This window comes from Herpailurus yagouaroundi, unplaced genomic scaffold (genome assembly GCF_014898765.1).
Source record: "Herpailurus yagouaroundi ecotype Mexico unplaced genomic scaffold, PumYag 77, whole genome shotgun sequence".
Classification (NCBI taxonomy): domain Eukaryota; kingdom Metazoa; phylum Chordata; class Mammalia; order Carnivora; family Felidae; genus Herpailurus; species Herpailurus yagouaroundi.
In genome coordinates, this window is record NW_024412388.1 from 3,967,891 (window position 1) to 3,991,221 (window position 23,331).

General features: G+C 57.2%; 1 protein-coding gene across 4 annotated transcripts in view; it reads right to left on the reverse strand.

Annotated features, from left to right (window-relative positions):
- Positions 1 to 1,834: 1,834 nt before the first annotated feature.
- The window catches only part of CHD5 (chromodomain helicase DNA binding protein 5), a 59,879-nt gene continuing 38,382 nt past the window's right edge, over positions 1,835 to 23,331 (reverse strand). For 3 of the 4 annotated variants that reach the window (XM_040459525.1, XM_040459540.1, XM_040459517.1), the window contains 17 exons: positions 22,940 to 23,114; positions 22,460 to 22,552; positions 22,155 to 22,243; positions 21,737 to 21,870; positions 21,190 to 21,334; positions 20,647 to 20,806; positions 18,757 to 18,836; positions 18,386 to 18,503; positions 11,672 to 11,761; positions 10,776 to 10,913; positions 10,400 to 10,508; positions 8,055 to 8,187; positions 7,460 to 7,655; positions 6,541 to 6,704; positions 6,304 to 6,418; positions 6,150 to 6,203; positions 5,240 to 5,309 (listed from right to left, as the gene is read on the reverse strand). In XM_040459525.1, coding sequence (XP_040315459.1) covers positions 6,196 to 6,203; positions 6,304 to 6,418; positions 6,541 to 6,704; positions 7,460 to 7,655; positions 8,055 to 8,187; positions 10,400 to 10,508; positions 10,776 to 10,913; positions 11,672 to 11,761; positions 18,386 to 18,503; positions 18,757 to 18,836; positions 20,647 to 20,806; positions 21,190 to 21,334; positions 21,737 to 21,870; positions 22,155 to 22,243; positions 22,460 to 22,552; positions 22,940 to 23,114 — 1,947 coding nt within the window. In that variant the 3' untranslated portion in view covers positions 5,240 to 5,309; positions 6,150 to 6,195. Of the gene's footprint in view, positions 5,310 to 6,149; positions 6,204 to 6,303; positions 6,419 to 6,540; positions 6,705 to 7,459; positions 7,656 to 8,054; positions 8,188 to 10,399; positions 10,509 to 10,775; positions 10,914 to 11,671; positions 11,762 to 18,385; positions 18,504 to 18,756; positions 18,837 to 20,646; positions 20,807 to 21,189; positions 21,335 to 21,736; positions 21,871 to 22,154; positions 22,244 to 22,459; positions 22,553 to 22,939; positions 23,115 to 23,331 lie in introns of all 4 variants that reach the window. The other variant, XM_040459535.1, reaches the window with a different exon arrangement.

A 23,331-nucleotide genomic window follows, 5' to 3' on the forward strand; every position in this document is an offset into this window, starting at 1 on the left:
CACCCCCCCCCCGGCTGGGAGCATGAAGGGCACAGGCCTGCAGCCGGGAGTCCTGAGGTACCAGCCTCTGCTGGCTATTTGGAGGCAGGAGCCCACTCTAGGGTGCCTCTGTGTCTCCGGTCCCAGCAGGTAGCAGCTGGCCCCACCTCGACACCCCCTCCCCCTCCCCCGCCAACGGTCTCACCTTCACTGCAGCCGGTATGCCCGGTCCTGCTTTGCCCTGCCATCCTCAGAGAGCCTCCTGGCCAGCCCTGGCTGGGCTGAGGCCTGAGAAAGCCACAAACTTCCTGACCTTTATGCTGACCCTGGAGTCTAGAACCTTCCCCCACTCCCAGCCCAGGCCCCTGGGCTCATCACTGAATCTATAAGCTGCACACTGTGGGTGTGGGGAGGGGGTGAGCCTATCCTGGCAGGGGCCCCTGGCCTGTGGCCACTGCCCACCACCACACGGGATGGGTGTCTAGCTCCCAGGACAGGCAGGGACCAGGCGCTCTGGGCCAGGCAACCCCCGTACTGAGGGACCAGATTGCCCACCCCTCGCTGGGGAGAGCTGCTGGGCCCCCTTCACACTGCTGCCCCCTTCATGGGGAGCCACACCTGGGAAGGCAGTCCCCTGTTGGCCACGTTTGCCCCCAGAGTTGAGCTGGGCCAAGGCCGAAACACCCATGGCAAGGACCCAGGCAGCCTCCCCGTCCTGGGGCACTGTCCACAGCCTGATCCTGAGCTGTCATTTCTCCCACACCCACTTGCAGGGAGGACCCGGCTCTGCTTCCTGGGGGAGGGCCCCTGACTTAGAAGGGGTCTGGTGGGGCGGCGGTCGGGGAGGGAGAGAGTCTGGAAACAAGCTGGGCAGAGTTGGGGCCTGGAGGAGTGTGGCCTGGGACCCAGCACGGGTTTACGCTGGCCGCCTGGTCGAGGGAAGCCTCCCAGCCTCTGGCCCAACCCGTGAGGCAGTTTGCCCCAGGGGACCCCCTCCGGGAATGCCCAGCACCGGAAGGAGGTCCACTCTGGGAGCAGGGGTGGGATCCTTCTCCCTTGCTGACACACGGAGTCCCCCCCCCCCCCCCATTTCTCATCCCAGATCCAGTGCAAATCCGAGGTCCGGAGGAATGACAGAGGGGCTTGCTCGGTCTTCTGTCATGTAAATAATGTCTTTTCTTCTCTCCCTCCCTTTTTTTTTTAATGACTGTGGCTCCTCAGCTAACTGCACTCCCTACGTAGGCAGAGACTGCCTCATGCCTCGCGCTTCCAGACGACAGTCAGCGAGACACAGCCACCGTATTTATGGAATGGCAAATAAAACCCCAGCCTGTCGGGGTCTGCGGCTTTCTGCTCCTCTCCTTTCCAGGGGCCGGCACACTCGCCCCCCACCCCCACCCCCAATCTTGACCTTGGGACAAAGGGTAGGGATGGGGAAAAAGGGCCCTGGGGAAGAGGCAGAGACTGGGGACTCTGAGGCACCCCGTATCCCAAGTGATTTGGGGATAAGGGTGCCCCCCACTACCCTCAACACATTCTCTGCTGCTGGGAGGCTGCTGTGCCCTCTGGGTGCAGAGAGGTCGGGGTCCAGGAAGGTCCACGAGGTGCCACTGGGGGCTCCATGTTGCCCTGACGCCACGTTGTGTCTGTGTTTGGGGTCCAAGTGGGAGAGACAGGCACCACACCTCCTTGTCCCCCCTTTCCCAGCAAGCCCCTCAGCCTCATGAGGCCATGTCTTCCCAGGGGGGCGGTGGTTTGGCTTCCGGTGGGTGACACCCCATCCCCCACATTCCTCTGCCGCCTCCAGCCCCCACCCCCATCCTAGATCATTGGGAATCTAGGAAAACATGGATTCTATCCTTTCCCAAAGGATTTATTAAAACACAGAAAACAAAGACATACACACAGAGTACAAAGTAAAGGGGATTGTGTCGGCTGCAGGCTCTGTCCAGCCTCTCCCGTGTCCTGCCAGGGACCGGACGGGTCGCCACTCATGGGGACTCAGCTTCCAGCTCCAGCCCCCTGGCTGGGACCCTCCCAACTCACCCAGGCTCCTTTGCTGGCCTGGGGGTGTACCCAGGGCAAGGGGCCCGGCCCCCTTAGCTGGGCCAGATGCCAGCCTGCGCGGGAACTGCTCCCTCATACCCTCATGGCTCCAACACACAGGGAGCAGGACCCCCCCTCATCTCCGCACACAGGAGCCGAGGGGGGCTGGGGCCCCCCTGTCCACGTCAGGGGTTCAGGACATACACACACACCCAACGGGCCCTTTCTGGGTTATCGCACCTAAAAAAATACTTTGTTTAAAAAAAATCTGAAAACTAAAAAAAACCCAAAACACAACGCCAATGACTTTGGGCTGATGCACCACAACCTGTAAACTTCCAGAAAGAGAAAATGGGGCAGGAGCCAGCTTCCTCGACGGAGGCGGTAGTGGGCACAGAATAGCCGCAGGTGTTGGGGGGGGGACCCGAGGCCATGGCCAGGCCATGACCTGACCCCCGCCTCTCGGCCAAGTCCCCCACTCCCGCCCCAAGCTTGGAGGCGCTCCTGTCCCTGAGCCAACCCTCTACGTGAACCGCCCCCCCCCCCCAAGCCCTCAAGAGCTCCGGGACCTGACACGAGAGCAAGAGCTACCGTGTCACTGGGACAAGGCTCATCCAGCCACAATCTGGGCTGGGGAGGCCCCAGAGGACCCTGGGAAAGATCCCCCAGAGAGCAGGAGGGCAGGCACCTGCACCCCTTGTGGGTATCAGCAGGACCTTGGTCATAAGTTGGAGAAAACAAAGGAACTCCCAAAGGTGGCTTACAGGGAGGGTCTCCTCACATGGGACACACTTCCCAGGGCAGGCATGTGCGGGGGTGGGGGGGGGGGGGGGGGGGGGGGGGGCCCTTCCGGACGTGGTCAGTCCAGCCCAAGCTCCCCTTATCACCTGGGAGCCCCCATGGCCCAAAGGTGGCTTGACAGAAAGCCTACTCAGCACTGGTTTAAATAACAGGGTGGCTGGAAACAAAAATGCGGGCTGGCACTTTAGGATTCTGCTTGTACACAAAGACCCTCATTCTGCCAGCAGCAAAAACCAAACCCAGCCGGAAGATGCCAAAGACAGGGGACACCGCACCCGCTCGCCACCACTCTTGGCTGGAGAGAACTGATAAACTAAGAAGAAAACAGTCTGAGATCCATTTTCCTGTCCCAAACCAGCTGACCAGACAGCCACTCCCCAACTGTCCAAAGCCCCCGATCCCGGGCCTCTAGGGGGCGCTGGTTGTGGAGAGCTGAGCCCTTCCCAGATTTGGCCATCTGTGGGTGCCTGGCTCTGGCCCGGGGACAGGGGCAAGGGGGAGGTCTGGGATGGAGGCAAAGATGGGGGGCACAGGGGGAGGCTTCCTGGGGAGGAAGGGCTGACAACAGCGGGGACCACCAGCCTTTGGGGCCAGACATTAGAGATGCAGACCCCTGCCCCGCCCCCGTGTGCCTCCCGGCTGGACACTCCGGGCCCATCCACTGCGGCCAGGGAAGGTCAGCACTGTTCCAGTGAGGCCAGCCACAGGGCCGACCAGAGGTCTGGGAGGGGAGCATCACAGGGCTTGCGGGGGAGGGGTGCTCACCTCGCCCGTGGCCCAAGCCAGGAGCCTTTGCAGGAGGCACTGACCACAAGACACAAGCACGTGCACGTGGCACTGGAGGAACCACAGCGGACAGGGATGACCCTGCCCTCCCCAGAAGGCGAGGCCAGTGCTGCTGCGCACGTGTCCTGGAAGCCGGCGGGCCACCTTCCGGATGCTCCCCACTGCCCCCACCTCGGTGCTTGCGCTGCATCAGCCTTGGGGGCTTTCAGAGACGCTGAAGCGAGGGGACACCAAGATGGGAGAGGCTTTGGGGCCCAGCCCTCCCGGGGTGCACAGAGAGCCACTTACAGAGGACACCTGGGTCCTGGGACCCTGTGAGGGCTGGCTGGCTGCCCAAGAGGCCCCAAGACAAGCCCCCAAATCCTGGCCCCATCCTGGATTCTACACCCAGGGCACTTCCCCAGGAAGCCACCCACCCACGGCTGGGAAACCTCCTTCCAGGCCGAGCGAGCGCAGAGGAAGCATCAGACACAGACAGGCCCGGCCTGGCTGCTCCTCCCCGCCTGCTGGGGCCCTCGCAGGAGACAGGGGGTGTTCCCGGCAGGAAGCCCGGGATGCTCGAGGGTCATCGCGCCCAGTCCCCTGTCTCCAAGCAGAGCTTTCTTTCCCCAGGCCATCTGATAACACAGCAAGGGCGGCTGTGATACAGGCCCCAGCGGCAAGTGACCACATTGAGGCCTCTCTGGGGACAGGACGGCAGGGAGAATCCCAGGCTCCAAGGGGTGGCCCTGTTTTCTTGCATCTGTGGCCATGACACCAAACAGGGAGAGTTTACCTGGAGGTGGGTGTGATGGGCCTCCCAGGGCACAGGGCAGGCCCAGCACCCTCAGTGCCACTGTGACCTTCCCCGCTAGGATGCTAACCACATCCCGGCAGAGAACAAGCCCCTTCCCACATAGGCCGAGAAAAAAGCTCTAGGAGGCTCTTCCCCTCCCTCCCAGGAGCACATGCTAGGCCTGCCTTGCTCAGATAAGAGTCCGGGGCCCGCAAGCCACTCTGGGCCAGGGCCAGACGCCTGCTGACCGGCCCCCTCCCCCACACAGATAGCACATACCTGGTGGTCTCCAGCCCTGGGAGGAAGGGGGTGGAATAACCCCCTGCCCTGGGCATCAGCCGAGGTCTCCACCCTCGGGCTGGGCAGCTGCTCCCCAGTCCTGACCCACCCAGCACCGGAGAGCCCCAGGGAGCAGGGGGCCAGGACACAGGTGGTCGGGCAGTATGGACGGGATGGGGTGGGCGGAGCACAATGAGGGCTGCCCAGGCAGACCGAGTCCATGGGGCAACAGCAGGGCTTCTAGAATCTTCCCTTGCAGTCTGGAGCCCGTTGACAGAGAGAGACGTTAAGTGTAGCAGGTCAGACCCCCTCCACGCGTCACTCAACTTTTATCAAGACAAACTTTTCAAGTCTTCAATAGGAAAGTGCAAAAGATGTACAAATAAATGAAATCTCTTCTAAGAAGTTGTCCGGCAAAGGCCGCCACGGGGCACGTCCCAGTGTTGGGTGGGTGTGACGCTGGGTGGGACACTTGCATTATGATGAGGTGGCACTTCTGGGCTCTGGCCCAGCCAGGCTGGGCCTCGTCCCCCATGTGATGGCATTACTCAGTTTCCCTTTCTGTCCCAAGGTGGCACGGCTCCTAAAAAGGCGGTAGCTTTTCTCTCCTGTGGCGGTCGGGCAGGTGGCCCGGCAGGCGTGGCTGCAAGAGGCAGATCACGGGTGACACGGCTGAGCGCCAGGGCTAGACTGGGACACCCAGCACCCTGCCGCCACCTACCGCCGCCTGTCACAGCCAACCACACACAGCCACCACCAGAAGGGCCTCCCAAGGGGCGCCTGGGTGGCTCAGTCAAACCAAGTCCGACTCTTGGTTTCAGCTCAGGTCATGATCTCGGGGTCGTGGGTTCCAGCCCCGCACCGGGCTCTGTGCTAACAGTGCAGAGCCTGCTTGGGATTCTGTCTCTCTCTCTCTCTCTCTCTCTACCCCTCCACTTTCTCTCTCTCTCTCTCAAAATAGATAAATAAATTTAAATTTGAAAAAGAAAGAAAGAAAGAAAGAGAAAGAAAGAGCTCCAGAGTCAAGACCTCCCTACCACACCTGCAGTGCCAAAGAGGCCTGAGGAAGAGCGGCCGGTCTGGAAACCCCCAGCATCCCAACCCTAAAGTGGCAGTTCTCACGGGGACAGACAGGGCTTGGGGGGACCCGGGGGGAGGAGGCCTGAGTGAACTGGCCATTTCTCAGGAATAAGCTCCCCTCTCATAGCCATTAACACTTAACCCCCTCAGTCCCTGAGCCACCCTCCTCGTCCCGGGCAGGGGGCCAATGTCCTGGGGTGCCCACCACCCAGCTGGGCAATGGAGGCGGAGCCGTGGAGGCCGGGTTTGGGGCTGAGTCACTGCCGTGGAGACGTGTGCACACAGCCATGCTTGTGGACACCAAGGGGCACGCCCGAGCGAATCAGGGTCCATTCTGGCCGGACCGGACCTGCCAGTCCGAGGAGGGGACAAGGGACAGTGGAGGACCCAGGTGCAGGCTTACCTCAGCTGGAAATGAGCACTGCAACAGAGGGACATCGCGGGGACAGCTAGATATCTGTCAGAGAGAGAGAAGCTTGCTTGCCTGGGGTGGCGGCGGGCAGGCTGGCCCCGTGGAGCACCCCTGCACATGCCGCCCAGAAGCGACGGGCACCTACCGGTCACATAGGGCCCCAGGGGCATCTGGTTGTAGTTGACAATCCCTCCCGGTCCAGGGCCCCGGAAGTTGGGCCCAAAGTTGTTGCTGTACATCTGGGAGTTGCCGAAAGCGCCCTGGAGGCAAGGACTCGGGTTTAAAGGTCGTAGTCCCAACACCCCACCCCAAGCCCCAGCCCCGGGGCACCCAGGACTCGCGTGACGGGGACCAGGCCCGGGGCATGTGGGCCAAACCTGACCTGCTGAGTGGTGGGGTCACCAGCTCGGTTGGTCAGGCGGCTCAGGATGCTGCGCTCTGACATCTGGAGACGGGCAGCCACGGGGGGGATGCGCGACAGCATGGAGGGCAGGCGCGTCACGTCCGCCTTCATATCACTCAGCAGCTCCTCCAGCTGGTTCAGGACTGCAGAGGAGGGGCAGGTGGAAAAGCTGCCGGGGGCCAGCACCCCCCAGGCCGGGGGCACGGCGGGCGGGCGCTCCTCACCGGCCCTCCAGGCCCACGGAGCAGAGAGACGCCACCTGGGCCAAGAGCAGGCGTCCCCAGGGGCCCGAGGGCCGAGCCAGACACTCTGACCCAACACTGGGCTTCCCCCAGGCCCTCAGCTAGAGTCCCGGCTCCCAGGGAGGCCCCCCCCCAGCCCACCACTCAGGAGACGTCTCCCAGACAGAGCAGGGGCCGGCAAGTCCGGGGGCTCTGGTTTAAGCTTGGCCTTGGCTGCCCCCGCCCTCTAACTGGCCCGGGAGCTTCCTGAAGTTCCGGAGCACAGGAGTCAAAGGTCTGAATCCCAGGAGATCTGGGGCACTGACTCCACCGCCCGTCAGTGTCTCTGACTTTCAAATGGGGTAATACACCTTACCGCTTCCCGGTATCGTGAGCATTGAAGAGATAACGTGCTTATCTCTTTAATGCGCAGACCAGGGCAATGCCCAGACCAGGGCCTGCACGGAGCCCACCCTGAGGAAAAGTCCAGAGCACAGAGGGCTTAAATTTCCCTGGACCGGATGATGGATTGTCCCATCCCGGCTGGGACGCCCTCTGGACTGACGTTTGGTCCCCAGGCCCCTGTCTCATCCATCGGTGCCCTCGTCGATGGCGAAGGATCTGCACCGGCAGGAGGAAGGCTGGCAGGCCGGCCTCTGGGAAGGGGGCTCACTCACCCTTGTGCAGGACAGCATTGGCTGGCTTGTTCCCGGCAAGGGACTCCTTGGACAGGTGCTGGTGGCTCTCAGCAAGGCACTCCACCTCGGCCAGGCGGGCGTTGAGGGCCATGGCTGGGTGGTTGGGGTCCTGGGTCATGTTAAGGTACGCGGCCCTCCGGAGCTGCTCCTCGATGACCAGGGCCTGCTCCAGCAGCTGGGGGATGGGGCAAGGCGAGATCTGAGCGCTGGCCCGGCCCCTCCTCCACCAGCACCCACCCCCGCATGCCTGGGATCTGGCAGAAAGGAAGGAGGGAGGACACGCTTCCACCTGTCTGTCCACCTTTGTCTGATCTCAGCACCCCCTTGGAACTGTCACCAAGCCGGGTTCTCTGCACCCATCGCCTGGGGCTGGGACACTCACCCGATGGGGCTAGGCGCAGATCAAGGGCCCAGAGCCCTGTTGGTTGACTGACTGCATGACTCCCCTGGCGGACAGCCCGGCCCACGTCCGGGTATATGGGGAGGGAGCACCGCTCCCTTGGCCCAGGCCCTCGTGTAACTCGCCCTCCTGCAGCCGCCCTCCCTTGCAGGCTCTGGCCCTGCTGGCACTGACCTTGAACCTGCGGGCCAGGAACTTGTTCTTCATCTCCAGATAGTTGCCCTTGTGGATCTCAGACTTGAAGGGCTCGTTGAGGATCATGTACCTCGGGTCATTCTGGATGTCCTGCCAGCGGGCGTAGCCGTGCCTGGGTGCAGCACTGTTAAGGGCAAACCTGGCCACGGTGGGGGGCGGGGGGGGGCCCCCCCCAGCCCAGGTTCAGCATCCTGGCTGTGAGCTTGGGACACGCCATTAACCTTGGCTGCAGGATGAGCAGGTTGATGATCATGCGACAGGCGCCCTCAGAGGCCCAGACAACACTGAGGCTGCACGGGCTTAACTCCTCACCCTAACAACCTGGAGGGCAGAACCCTCAAGCCCCCACCCCTACACTTGTGGCCGTGACCTCACTTGGCAATGGGGTGTTTGTAGATGCAATCAAGTTAAGGAGGGGTCATACTAGATTAGGGCAGGCACTAACCCTGACTGGTATCCTTATAAGAAAAGGAAATTGGGGGGGCGCCTGGGTGGTTCACTCGGTTAAGAATCCAACTTTGGCTCAGGTCATGATTTGGCGGTTCATGTGTCTGAGCCCCGTGTCAGGCTCTGTGCTGACAGCTCGGAGCCTGGAGCCTGTTTCAGACCCTCTGTCTCCTTCTCTCTCTGCCCCTCCCCTCCTCGTGCTCTGTCTCTCTCTGTCTCTCTCTGAAAAATAAACATTGGGGACACCTGGGTGACTCAGTCAGTCGAGCGTCCGACTTCGGCTCAGGTCACAATCTCACGGTTTGTGGGTTCCAGCCCCACATCAGGCTCTGGGCTGACAGCTCGCAGCCTGGAGCCTGCTTCGGATTCTGGGTCTCCCTCTCTGCACCTCCCTCACTCGTGCTCTGTGTCTGCCTCAAAAATAGATAAACATTAAAAATAAATAAACATTTTTAAAAAATAAAAAAATTTTCGAAACAAAAAAGGAAATTGGGACACAGGCACCCACAGAAGAAGGCCACGGGACGGGAGGCAGAGCCGTCAGCCGAGAGATGTCAAGGACTGACGGCCGCCACCAGAAGCTGGCAAGAGATCCTCCCCGCCAGAGCCTTCGAGGGAACAAGGAGACACAATAAAATTATCTTGCCCAAAGTCCCACAGTTAGTGAGGGGCAGAGTCAGGATCTGAAGCCCCGCAGGCTGGCTCCAAACACCTTAACCTCTACAACAGGAATCTGTAAACTATGGCCCACAGCCTATTTGTTAAAAATTTTTTAAGTTTACTTATTTATTATTACTGAGAGAGACAGAGCATGAGCGGGGGAAGGGGCAGAGAGAGGAGGAGACACAGAATCCGAAGCAGGCTCCGGAGTCTAAGCTGTCAGCACAGAGCCCGGCGCGGGGCTCGAACTCACGAACTGTGAGATCGTGACCTGAGCCGAAGTCAGATGCTTAACTGACTGAGCCCCCCGAGCTCCCCACCCTATTTTTTTAAACGAAGTTTTATTGGAACACAGTCACACTCGCTGGGTTCGTATTAAAGTCCGTGGCCGCTTTTGCTATAATCACGGAGCGTAGGACCTGAAATATTCACTCTCTGGCCCCTTACCAGCAAGGTTTGCTGAGCCCCATTCCAGAACACTCCCCCCTCATAGTAACCAGCCCATTCCAGGCTGTCTCAGCTTTGCGGAAGGGCAGCTGTGTGACCCTCTCCTTGCCTCTGGGAGGTCTGTGCTCAGATGTCACCTCTGACCGTCCCATTAGAAAACGCACCCCCCCCTTCCCCAAAGCTCTCTTTGCTCCTTCCCTGCTTCATCATGTGCTGAATGCCACACTTTGCCCACTTAGGGTGTTTGCCATCTGTCCCCGGTAGGAGGTGAGCCCCAGGTCGACAGGGATTTGGGAATGTTGTCCACGGATGTACCTTCCAAGCCTGGCACACAGGAGATGATCAACCGAGCCGGAACGAACGAATACCAGCCCACTGTAAATGGTGCTGCGCCCCTCAGGCATCATTCCTGGGAGGGGGTGAGGTATGCACCAGGCAGGACTTACGGGGATTTGCCGTGGCGTCAGGTGGATGGGCTGGGACTCACCAGCTGTGTGGCCTCTCTGAGCACCGTGTCCTACTCGGCATGATGGGAATCATGGTGGCGCCCCCTTGAAAGGCTGCTGTGAGGACGGAGTGAGCACTGGGCATAAAGGGACGAGCCGCAGCTATGGTCATCATCATGTCATCGTCACTGCCACCACCAGGAAAGGGTCTTTGGCACCTGATCCAAAGCGCTGGCTCCTGACTCCTACACACCCCATGCCCCTCCCTGAGGCCCAGAGAGGAACAGGCCACATTCCTGCCCGGCCTGGCTTGGCCAAGGATACGTCACGATGCCCGCCAGCAGCCAGTAGTCATGACGCCGGTGCCAGATGTCGTAGATTTTCCCCGAGGACACGGCAGCACGTTCCTCATTCTGCCACAACGTGTGCAGCTCTGGGAAGCCAGCCAAGGGAGCAGAATGAGGTGCCCCCCCAAGTCCTTCACAGAGGTAGGCACAGGAGAGTCTCTTCCTCACCACCCACCATGCTCCCACCCCTAGAAGTTCAGTGTTCCAGGGTTATTAGGAAAGGTTATAAAATGCACTTATATCAACCATTCACACTTTAGTATAAAATAACCATCTGCCCAGACTCCCAGGGCCCACATGGTTAGGAATGACACAACCACCCTAGCCCTCTGGGCACCACCTCACCCCGATACCTGTGAAGCCCCCATCTGCAATGTTGAACATGAATTTGAACTTCCCATTCTTGTCCTCCTTCTTCCCCTCCTCATCTTCCTCTTTGTCACCATTTTGCTGTGTTTCAATGGGCTCCTTCTCCTCCACTTTGGTGTCATCTATGGGAGGATAGACGCGCATTCACCACCCATCCTAAAGGTACTGGCCAGGGGCCTCTCTCTGCCAAGCACTGGGGACCCAAAGGCAAGTGGGAAGCGTATCTCCTCATCCTCAAGGAGCTCACTGCCAAGAGGGATTTTAAACAGACCAGCAGCTCTCCAGCCCAGATGCTCCTCCCCCACCAAGGCAGGACCACCTGAAAACACGGGGCAGAGCAGCGGGAAAAGTGCACATTAAGGGGCGCCTGGGTGGCTCAGTCGGATGAGTGTCCAACTCTTGATTTCGGCTCACAGTTCATGAGATTGAGCCCAGCGTTGGGCTGTATGCTGGCAGTCTGGAGCCTGCTTGGGATTCTCTGTCTCCCTCTCTCTCTCTGCCCCTCCGCAACTCATGTGCACGCTCTCTCTCTCTCTCAAAATAAACTTTTTTTTAAAAAAGTGCACATTAATCTGAGGATGGGTGTTCCAGAATATTCCAGCACCTACAGGTACACAAAGCCTCCAACTGAGCCCCAAATGCTCCAGGCCAAGCCCCGTGACCACTCTCCTTTCTCCCGGTGGTGGCTGGGGCCACAGGAAAGATTCGGAGAGGGGGTGGGATCTTCCCCCCTCCAAAGCTGGTGAGCCCAGGCTCCCGCCCACCAGCACCAGTCGGGCCTGGAGGCGGCGCCCAGGCAGCTGCAGGAGGCCCAACGGGGTCCAGGTGGTGCCCTCCAGAGACCAAGGGACACAAGACAGAGCACACAAGAGGCCCAGACCTGGCCTGAAATCGTTGCCATCACCTCTGCTGTGAATCAAGCTTAGCTCCAGCTTGTCCAGAATTTTCTCCTTCTCAGGAAGCACTTCTTCTGCAAGACAAGGGGTGTTTGTCGAGTGGGGAGGGGTCGAGGGCACTCTGGGCTGGTGGCTTTCCACCTCCATTTCAGCCATACACACAACCCCATCCACCACTTTACCAAGGGTCCAACAGGTGCCACTGAGGAGCGGTCCTCTGGGAAGGGGGGCATGGGGGCGCGGACCCCCCGCACCCATCAGCTTGCCCCTTCCCTCTCACCCCCCACCCCCAGCAGCACCCCAGCCCCAAACTCCTCAAGGTGCAGCCTCAAAAATCTTCCCGACTTGGGGCGCGTGGGTGGCGCAGTCGGTTAAGCGTCCGACTTCAGCCGGGTCATGATCTCGCGGTCCGGAAGTTCGAGCCCCGCGTCGGGCTCTGGGCTGATGGCTCGGAGCCTGGAGCCTGTTTCCGATTCTGTGTCTCCCTCTCTCTCTGCCCCTCCCCCGTTCATGCTCTGTCTCTCTCTGTCCCAAAAATAAATAAACGTTGAAAAAAAAATTAAAAAAAAAAAAAATCTTCCCGACTGCAATGATAACCAGAGGACTCCAATTTCTGGCGACACAGCAGGCCTTCAGTAACACAAAACCCTCTTATAAACACCCGGAAATGTCAGGCAAAATCTATCACCTTGGAAAAACACGATAGTGAGCTCACAAGAAGCAAAGGAAACCGTTGGCGCCATAAACGAAGAGAAACTCGAACTTGAGAAGCACAAGGCGTGGGATGAGCAAGTGCCGGGAGGAGGCCCGGGGGGTTTGGGTTACGTCTCCACACCCAGACCCGGAGGATGAGGCGCCAAAAGCCGCGAAGACCCAGGAACCGGAACCCAACACCCTCTCACGACACCCTCCAACTGCCACACACTCAGCAAAAGAGAGGAAGTTCCGTCCGGCGCCCCACGGCCGAGCGGAGGAAGCCTGGCTCCAGCGTGGACTCTAGAGGCAGAAAGTCTCCGGGAAGAGACCCAAACCCGACACGAAGTCCGTGCCGACCGTGGAACCCGAGCTGTGTGGCCCAGCACAGACCGTGCCCTAAAGACTGGTCCCATGGGGCGCCTGGGTGGCGCAGTCGGTTAAGCGTCCGACTTCAGCCGGGTCACGATCTCGCGGTCCGTGAGTTCGAGCCCCACGTCGGGCTCTGGGCTGATGGCTCAGAGCCTGGAGCCTGCTTCCCATTCTGTGTCTCCCTCTCTCTCTGCCCCTCCCCCGTTCATGCTCTGTCTCTCTCTGTCCCAAAAATAAATAAACGTTGAAAAAAAAAAAAAAGAAAACTTTAAAAAAATAAAAAGCAGGCTTTCTCCAACCAGCCACAGAAAAGGACATCATAGATTTGAAGCAGGAGGGGGACTCAGCACACAAGTGCTATTTTGGAGCTTGAAGATGAAGCGGGCCCCGTGGAAAGGAATGTGGGCGGCCTCTAGGTGCAGAGAACGGCCATCTGACAGCCAGCACGGAAACGGGGCCTCGGTCCCCCACCCCCAAGGAGCTGACGAAAGCCAACAACGAGAATGGGCTTGGAAGCAGATTTTTCCCCTAAGCTGCCAGTCGGGAACTCGGGAACTTGGCCCAGCCAACACCTTGATGTCAGTCTTTCAAGACTCTCGGCAGGGAATCCAGCCACACCAACCCAGACTTCTGACCCCCAGAACCGTGGGCTCGTAAAATGGGTGTTGCCTTAAGAACTGAGGTTGTAGGGGCGCCTGGGTGGCTCAGTCAGTTGAGCGTCCGACTTCAGCTCAGGTCATGATCTCACGGTTTGTGGGTTCGAGCCCCATATCGGGCTCTCTGCTGACGGCTTGGAGCCTGGAGCCTGCTTCGGATTCTGTGTCTCCCTCTCTCGCTCTGCCCCTCCCCTGCTCATGCTCTGTCTCTGTCTCTAAAAAATAAGTGTTAAAAAAAAAAAAAAAAGAACTGAGGTTGTAATCATCTGTTTCATAGCCACAGAGAATAGTACAAATGGGTGGTATAAAGAAACAAAACAGTATAAAGGAAACAGTATAAAGAAAGAGGCGGAGGGGCGCCTGGGTGGCGCAGTCGGTTAGGCGTCCGACTTCAGCCAGGTCACGATCTCGCGGTCCGTGAGTTTGAGCCCCGCGTCGGGCTCTGGGCTGACGGCTCTCTTGGAGCCTGGAGTCTGTTTTCGATTCTGTGTCTCCCTCTCTCTCTGCCCCTCCCCCGTTCATGCTCTGTCTCTCTCTGTCCCAAAAATAAATAAACGTTGAAAAAAAAATTAAAAAAAAAAAAGAAAGAGGCGGAAGCTAGATCTAAAGATGACTCAAAAAGCCTTGCAGAGAGGGGCGCCTGGGTGGCTCAGTCAGTTAAGTGTCTGACTTTGGCTCAGGTCATGGTCTCCTGGTTCTTGAGTTCGAGTCCCATGTTGGGCTCTCTGCTGTCAGTGCAGAGCCTGCTTTGGATCCTCTCTCTCCCTCTCTCTCTGCCCCTCCCCGGCTCGCTCTCTCTCTCTCTCTCTCTCTCTCAAAAATAAATAAACTTAAAAAAAAAATGAAAACGGCTTGCAGAGAGACAAAGAAGTGAAAGATACACCAGCCCCTGTTTCTGGTTAACCTTGTATCTGCTTCCTTTTCCTCATCGCGCTTGGGATCTGCTGTTGAACAAGACGTATTTCTGTTTCCTGCTGACGGCCTGCCTCCCCCACTCGAATGCAATTCCACGTGAAGGTTTTGGCTATTCCGGTTTCTTGCTTGTGTCCCCAGTACTCAGGACGGCACCCAACACACAGCAGGCCTTCAATACACGTTTGTTGGATGAATGAAAGAATCCGTGAGTAGCAGGAATGCCAGGAGAAAATAAACATAATAGGGACAAAGGCAATCCTCAAAGAGAGAATGACTGAGAACTTGCTCATGATCAATGAAAGACAGAATACTCAGCTTTAAGAATCACAGTCGGTCACAAGCAAGGTAAATAAAAATTTCATCGTAGCGAAAACGCACATGAATATCTTTTCCTTTTTTGTTTTTAAGTAGTCTTCCTGCACAGCATGGAGCCCAATGCGGGGCTTAAACCCACAAGCCTGAGATCAGGACCTGGGCTGAGATCAAGAGTTGGATGGATGCTTCACCAACTGAGCCATCCAGGCGCCCCCACAAACGGAGCATCTTAAAAGTGGTCTTTCCGTGTTAGGAAAGTCAGAAGAGGCAGGTTTCCGACAAAGGAGCAACCGTTACCCTGAGAGCAGCCTTCTCAGCACAGTGGAAGCCAAAACACACCGGGAATAAACATCTTCAAAGCACTGAGGGAAAACCCCTCTCCCGTCTTGTGCTTTGTTAACTATTATTCAAGAGTAAAGGAGAAAGCAACACGCAATGAGAGAATTTTCCGTGCACAGAAATCTGCTGAAGGCACCATTAAAGGGGGTACTTTAGGAAGAAAGACATTGAACGAAGCAATGATGAACGAGGAAACAAACATAAAACTGCTAAGAATGGTCAGGTCTAAATAAAGATTAAACATTTAGAAACAAGGGGCGCCTGGGTGGCTCAATCGGTTAAGTGTCCGACTCTTGATTTCGGCTCAGGTCATGATCTCAAGGTTTGTGGGTTCGAAACCTGCGTTGGGCTCTGAGCTGACAGTATGGAGCTTGTTTGGGATTCTTTCTCTCTCCCTCTCTCTCTCTCTCTGCCCTTCTCTTTCTCTGTCTCTCAAAATAAAATAAGCTTTAAAAAAAAAAAAAAGATTTAGAAAGAAGCACCATAACAAATTTGGGAAATTAAAACACGTTGAAACTAAAACGCTGAGCAGCAACACGTTGAAGATGGTAAGGGAGTGGAACTGTCCCCCATCCTCCTCTTATTCAGGAGGGATACATGTTAACAGCTTAAGAGTATCAAATAGGATTGACTATACACTTTCCGAAGGAGCTGAGGGAGGCAATAAAAAGAAAATTTAATCCATCCAAGAGACAATAGGAAAGGAGAAAAAAAAAAAAAAAAGGCAAGGGTAATATAAAGCACAAAGTAAGAGAGTAGAAATCCCTGCAAATATCTAGCTATTACACTAAATGAAAAGACATCAGACTTGCCAGCTAAAAGACAGAGATTCCGTAATTGGACTTAAAATAACAAATCCCTCTGTACATTATTTATAAGACGTAGTTACTCCAATTACACGTAAAGGAAACAAACTTTTTAAAGTACAAGAATGGAAGAAGATGTTTGCCAATCACATATATGATACGATATATGTATGTATAAGGAACTCCTAGAACTCAGTAATAAAAAAACAATCCAATTGAAGATCTGAGCAGACATTTCTCCAAGATATACAAATGGCCAATCAGCACATGAAGAGAAACTCAACATCTTTATGCATAAGAGAAATACAAATCAAGACCACTTGAGATACCACTTCTCACCCTCTAGGATGACCATAATCAAAAGACAAGCAGGGCTCCTGGCTGGCTTGGATGGTGGAGTATTGCGACTCTTGATCTCAGGATTGTGAGTTTGAGCCCCACGTTGGGTGTAGAGATTACTTCAAAATAAAATCTTAAAAAATACACATTAAGGGGCGCCTGGGTGGCTCAGTCGGTTAAGCGGCCGACTTCGGCTCAGGTCACAATCTCACGGTCCGTGGGTTCGAGCCCCGCGCCGGGCTCTGTGCTGACAGCTCAGAGCCTGGAGCCTGTTTCAGATGCTGTGTCTCCCTCTCTCTGACCCTCCCCCGTTCATGCTCTGTCTCTCTCTGTCTCAAAAATAAATAAACGTTAAAAAAAAATTTTTTTTTAATACACATTAAAAAAAAAAACACAAGCGTGGTCAAAGACACGGAGAAACTGGAACCCTCAGACATTGCTGATGGGAATGCAAAACGGTGCAGCCACTGGAGAAAACAATCTGGCATTTCCTCAAAATAGTAAACACGGAGTTACCATACAATCCAGCAATCTCACCCCTAGGTATATACCCAAGAGAATGGAAACCTACGTCCACACAAAAAGCTACAGAAATGTTCACAGCAGCCAAAGATTGAGAACAGCCCAAGCGCCCATCAACTGATGACAATCCAAGGCAGCGTATTTCTACAACAGGATGTTATCCAGCCATAAAAAGGAGTGACGTGCTGATCCACGCCACAAGATAAATGAACCTCAAAAACATTATGCTGAGTGAGAGAAGCCAGACACAAAAGGGCATCCGTTTTATGATTCCATTTACCTGAAGTGTCCAGAACAGACAAATCCACAGAGACAGAAAGTACATTTAGTGATTGCCGGGGGTTAAGGAGAGAAGGAAATGGGTAGTAAATGCTGATGGACACGGGGTTTCTTTTTGGAGTGATGAAAATATTCTAAAAATTAATGGCGCTGATGGTTGCAAAACTCTACGAATATGCCAAAAATCACTGACTTGTACACTGTAAATGGGTAAACTGTACCCATGTGATTACATCATGCGAAGAGTGTGCATGTATACGTGTATTTTTAAAAAATTTTTTTTTCAATGTTTATTTATTTTTGGGACAGAGAGAGACAGAGCATGGACGGGGGAGGGGCAGAGAGAGAGGGAGACACAGAATCGGAAACAGGCTCCAGGCTCCGAGCCATCAGCCCAGAGCCTGACGCGGGGCTCGAACTCACGGACCGCGAGATCGTGACCTGGCTGAAGTCGGACGCTTAACCGACTGCGCCACCCAGGCGCCCCTATACGTGTATTTTTTGAAGTGAAAGTATAGAAAACCATATACACCAAATACATTCTGAACAAAAGTACGATCCATCCAAATCAGCTTAAATAAACCTTAAGGCAAAAAGTATCAGGAGAGATAAAAGGATCATATAAGAGGCACACTTCACCAGAAAGATATAAAAACCCTAAACCGATATGCATCTGTCAACCCAGTCTCAAATGATACGAGGCAAACTCTGGCCTTACAAGGCAAAAGGGACTGACCCACAATCGTAGTGAGATTTTAACACAAGTCTCTCAGACGTGACGGATTAAAGCAAACCAAAACTGAGTAAGGATGTAAGGAGTTTGAGGGGGCACCTGGGGGGCTCAGTCAGATGAGCATCCAACTCTTGATCTCGGCTCAGGTCATGATTTTACAGCTCGAGCCCCACGTCCGGCTCCGGGCTGGCAGCACAGAGCCTGCTTACAATTCTCTCTCTCCCTCTCTCTCTCTCTCTCTCTCTCTCTCTGCTCCTCCCCCACTCACTCCCACTCTCTCTCAAGTAAATAAACTTAAAAAAAAAAAAAAAGAAATTTGAACAACATGATGACCTAACACGTATGTTCAGAACCTCACACCCAGTAATGAAGAGAATATGCATTCTTTCCAGGCACACGTGACCACTTCCAAATCTGACCGTATTAAGCCAAAAAGCAGGTTTCATGAACATAATGTAGAAACAATACCACACGGACCCACGTGCCCCAACCACAATACAAGGGAGTTAGAAATCACTAATAAAAAGACAGCCCAGTAACCCCCAAACTCTGCTTGGTAGGGAAAGCTAAGTCCACTATAGAGACCCGAGCCCCTGGCTCTCTCCTCCTGCGGATCCTGTCGTGGTAGGACAGAGTCTGCCGCTCGGCCAGGGAGAGCCAACGCGGAACAAAGCTTGGCGGGAGCCAGAGACTGCATTGGCAGAGGTGGGGGACCGTGGGAAGCCTCACCTTTTGGCGGCTGCTCTGGGGACAGCGGGGCCTTCTCTGCGTCCTCCAGTCGCTCCTGGCCATCTGAGTTCTCATGCTTGTCCTCGCCCTCCACTCTGTCCAGGGCAGTTGGCAGGGCCTGGGGAGGACAGGCCAGGGATGCTTCAGGGCCTGAGGCCTCAACAGCATGGAGGACAGAGGACAGGCACTCGGCTGGGAATCCACTCCCTCCTGGTTCCCGTCCGTGCTCCCAAACTGCTCCCCCCGGACCCAGAAGCCCGAGCGTGGAGCCAGGTCTGGGTTTCAGCTGTCCAAGCAAGGGCTGAAAAGGTCCCTAGACCCAACCCCCACCCCGTACCCACCAGGGGCCCAGGCACCAGCATCCTCCACACCTGGATTTCTGGGGGCTTCTTTGGCTTCTGCACCCCCAGCTCCTTCTCATCCATGTAGCCCAGCTGGGCTTCCATTTTGTCTGAAAGATCAAAGGGAAGAGGTGAGATGGTGGGCTTGGGCAGGCAAGGGGTGAAAGGCAGGAAATGGGGCGCCACAGGGGAGAGCTAGGCTGGCCTTCAGGAGGCTCCTCTGGGCCTGGCCCCTCCAGAAGAAGGACAGGTGAACCAGGTGAGCCAGAGACCTCAAGCCAGGCCTGCAGACATGGGGATCCTTGGAGGACCTTGGGCCCAGTGAGGCCCAAGCCACAGGCTGATGGCACAGGGCTGCCCATGGCAGGGAGGGGAGGTTGGCGGAGGCCGGCCTAGAAGCCGGGACAGCTGGATGTGCTTCCCGCCTTCAGGCTGGCTGACAGGCTGTGTGCCTCCCCTTACTGAGCCAATTCCTGACACCCTGCCCAGTGCTCAGAGCAGCCCTGGGAGGTGTCCACTGTCCGGTCCCACATCACAAGGGAGAAAACGGGGCTCACATAGGACCAGGTGTGTCCACCTCCAGAGGGCACACTTTTGCGCAGGAGCAGGATAGATGTCCTTGGAGGCACTGAGCCTCTCAGGGATTCACGCCTCACCCGGGCATAGGTAGGTCAGAACGGGGCCTTCGAGGTCCAACGGAGGGAAGACGACACTTTGCCCAAATAAACACACGGGTCACCAAAAGACACTCAAACACAGACAATTAACGAGGAACAAAAGATCTGAAAAGACATTTTGCCGAAGACACGCGAATGGCCCAGAAGCACGTGAAAAGATTCTCAACGTCTTCAGCCGTCAGAGAGACACAAATCAAAACCACGGGAGACACCACTTGGTATCCACTGGGACAGCCGTAAGCAAAAAGTCAGAAAACAAATGTTCGGGGAGGGGGTGGGGAAGCCGGGAAGCATCACACGTTGCTGGTTGAGAACGTCAAATGGCGTGGCCACTCTGAAAAAGTCCAGCAGTTCCTCAGAATGTCAGGCCACGTGATCCAGCAGTGCCACTCCTAGCCACGCTCACAGCCACGTGACTCATGGCACCCCCCCACCTTATTCACGATGGCCCCAAATCCACCAGCTGACGGCCGAGCAAACAGAAACACGGCACATCCCACACAATGGGGTATCACTCGGCCAAAAACAGGAAGGAAGCGGGACACGCCCTACAACGTGGATGAACCTCAGAAACACGCTAGATGGGGGCGCCTGGGGGGCTCAGTCGGTGAAGCGTCCGACTTCGGCTCAGGTCACAATCTCGCAGTTCGTGGGTTTGACCCCCGCGTCGGGCTCTGTGCTGAGAGCTCGGAGCCTGGAGCCTGCTTTGGACTCTGTGTCTCCCTGTCTCTCTGCCCATCCCCCGTGGCACTCTTTCTCTCTCGCTCTCAAATATTAAATAAACATTAAAAAATTAAAAAAATTAAAAACATGCTAGAGAATGAAGCCGGACACAAAAGGCCAGGTGTTATGTGGCTTCACGTACATGGAACATCCAGAACAGGTAAATGCACAGAGTAGATCAGTGGTTGCCAGGGGCTCGGGGGAGAAAGAGTAAGGAATGACTGGTAACGAGTAGGTGATTCTCACGGGGGGATGAAAATGCTCTAGAATTAGAGGGAACTCACCCCTGTGAACACACGAGAAACTACCGAATAGTAAGATTTGCAAGGACTGAACGTTGTGGTGAGTAAATAGCCATTAAAAAGATAACCTCTCAGGACAGCGACATTTCTGCAGGCAGAAGCTCGCAGCAAGGGAAGGGAGGCTGTCCGTCCTGGGTTGTGCAGAGGACCCGGCGTCTCCCGGGGCCTTGCCACCTCCCGTGACCCAGGTGCCCTCCCCCGCACATCGGAGCCCAGACCTGGCAGGCCCAGTGGGGCCGGCAGGAGGTGGGCAGGGCTGGCGGGCACTGGCGTGTTGGGGTCCGAGGAGATGACTTCGCTTGGCTTCTTGCCCTCGGGCCCCTCGGGGATCAAGTCCGGGGTGCTGTACTTCCCGTTAACGTGTTCAAACTCCTGAACCTGAGGCAGGAGACACGGAAGGAGAGAGGGAAGTGGTCTCAGCCCAGAGCTAAGGGCCTCAGGGCGGCTGGAGGGACAGGGGGTGTCCCGGGCTTGGGATGAATGCCACCTCCCCACCGAGGCCGGCCAAGCCGAATGCACTTCTGACCACAAGCCTCTACGCCAGGCCCCACCCCCACCCCAGTGTGTGCTCTGCCCCTTGACCTACCGTCCCCACCTCCAGCCTCCCCACCCCCCGCCCAGAGAGGCATTCAGAGGGGTCCCTCTAGCCTGACTCAGTGCCCGGAGCCAGGCACCTGCCCTCTGCCCGCTGACCCCCAGAGGGCACACAAGGGCCACGGGGGGGCCGCCAGGAAAGGCCCAGGCAAGGCTTACTCACCCACCTTCTTCCTAACTAGTGACATGACCCCGATGCGGGTAAGCACGTGCTGCCTTGAGAGGCCCTCACGGGGCACGCCGTCCGCGAAGGTCTCTGCACCGTCCGCCCCCGGCTCACACAGGTGCCGCATGAAGAGGGACACATAGGCTCTGGGGTGGGGGGGACTGGGGCTCAGGGAGTGAGGGGCCAGCAAGGACCCTCTGAGAGGGCTGGCAGGACCCCCAGGCAACCCCCTGGCTGGAGCCATCATCCATCAACTGCCTCCCAGTCAGGCCTGCTGGGTCAGGCCCCTAGGGAAGGACTGGGGGCGGGGGGCCCAGAAGGGAGCCCCCCCATGACAGCCCTTGCCCTGGATCTGGTCTAGCACAGGCGGCTGCTCAGGGTTTTCTGCACCTGAGCCCTGCCCACCCAAAGGCCAGACAACAGGAATCCTCCAGACAGTAAGCCAGGGCGGGAACACAAACACAGCCCGGTGGGCAGGTGCCCTCAGTGGAGCCTGCCCGCTCTGGGGTGGGCAGCCACGCCCCGGGCCACCACCTCAGCCCCTTTACCTAAACTCCTTCTCGCTCTTCCCTCGAAGGTCCCGCACCAGCCAGTGGGAGTTGAAGGCGTCCTGGGGGGGCATGCCCCAGCGCATGATGGCGTTCAGAAAGGCCTTCCGCTGCCGGGCGTTGAAGCCCAGCACCTGGGCAGGCGGGGAGTGGGGCGGAGGAGCAGAGAACTCAGGATGGGCAGAGAGGCGGACGGAGGGGAGAAGCTGGGAGAAACACAGAGGAGGCAGGACCCGGAGACCCAGGGGTCCGTCCTGGCCCCACCTCTACTTGACTGTGACGCTGGGCAGGCCCCTCGCGCCCCCCCCCCCCCGCCTCTATCCCTACTCCACACCCCCAGAGGTGCAGCAGGGATGAGCTCTTTGTTCTGAGGAGGTGGGAAGGGGAGCTGGGAAAGTGGGGTGCAGGCGGGCCCCACCTCGATATTGCCACCCACACGGGCGAGAAGAGGTGGCAGGGGCTTGTCCCTGTCGCTTTTCAGCTGCCTCCTGGATTGTCGCCGTCCACCTGGGAAGCAGACCCACCACGACACCTCACCGGAGCCCGGGGTGTCCCGACCCCCCGCATCCCTTCCGGCAACTCACCCCAGGACAGCAGAACCCCTCAGGACATCCTCCAAAAGATGGACGACTGTCCTGGTGTCCCCAGGGGACCCCAGGCTGACCAGCAGCTGCCTGACAAGTGTCTGGGCCCCGGTCCAGGGTCACCAGTCCTGAGACTCACTCTGCCCTTCTGGCCTTTCCTCAAAGTCCTCGTCCTCGTCCTCGGAGCCGATGGAATATTCGGACTGGTTATCCGAGAGCTCGTCCTGCCACTCTGTGAGGGGCCACGTGCAGAGGCACAGAGTGAGCTCCCCCATGCCCAGGGCCATGCCAAGCCCCCAAAACCCAGCCCAGGGGCGAGGGACAACGAAACGAGCACGGTGTACTTCCTGGGAGCTCACTGAACCCCAACAGCCCTGCACCGTATCCTAAGGCATGACACCGTCCTCATCATCCCTCTCTCACAGATGTGGAAACTGAGGCTTCCCCAGGGCCACACCAGGAGCAGTGGTGAAGTCACTGGACCCCTAGCCACCAAGCTCCCCAAACAGCCGGCACCCACCCCTGCTCCCAGCCCTCTTTCTCCAAGCCCCACCCCCACCCCCCACCCCCTCGGCCAGCCCTCTGACCGCGGGCTTCTTGCCCGCCTGGGGCCACGCACCCTGGTCCTCCTGGGAGGCGTCGTTGTAGTTGACCTGCTTGCGGATGCGCTTGCCCTTGCCCAGATTGCGGGCCAGGTCCTCCTGCTGCTGCTCGTAGTGGTGCCGAAGCAGCTTCTCCCAGTAGTCGGGGTCCACGTTCTCCTCCTGCTTGATGATCTCCCGCTCCACCTCCTCCTGGACACAGGCGCAGGGCCCATGAGGGCAGGCCCCGCAGGCGCAGGCCCCGGATGCTCGGAGGTGGGACCAACAGCTACCCCCGGGAGCCTCCCAGCGGCTTCCGCCACTCCCCACCCTCCAAGAGCCCAAGATGAATCGGAAAGCCTGCCTACTCCAGGAAGCCACCTTGATCACCCCAGCCCCAACAGGTCTTCCTCCTGCCCCTGACACAGTC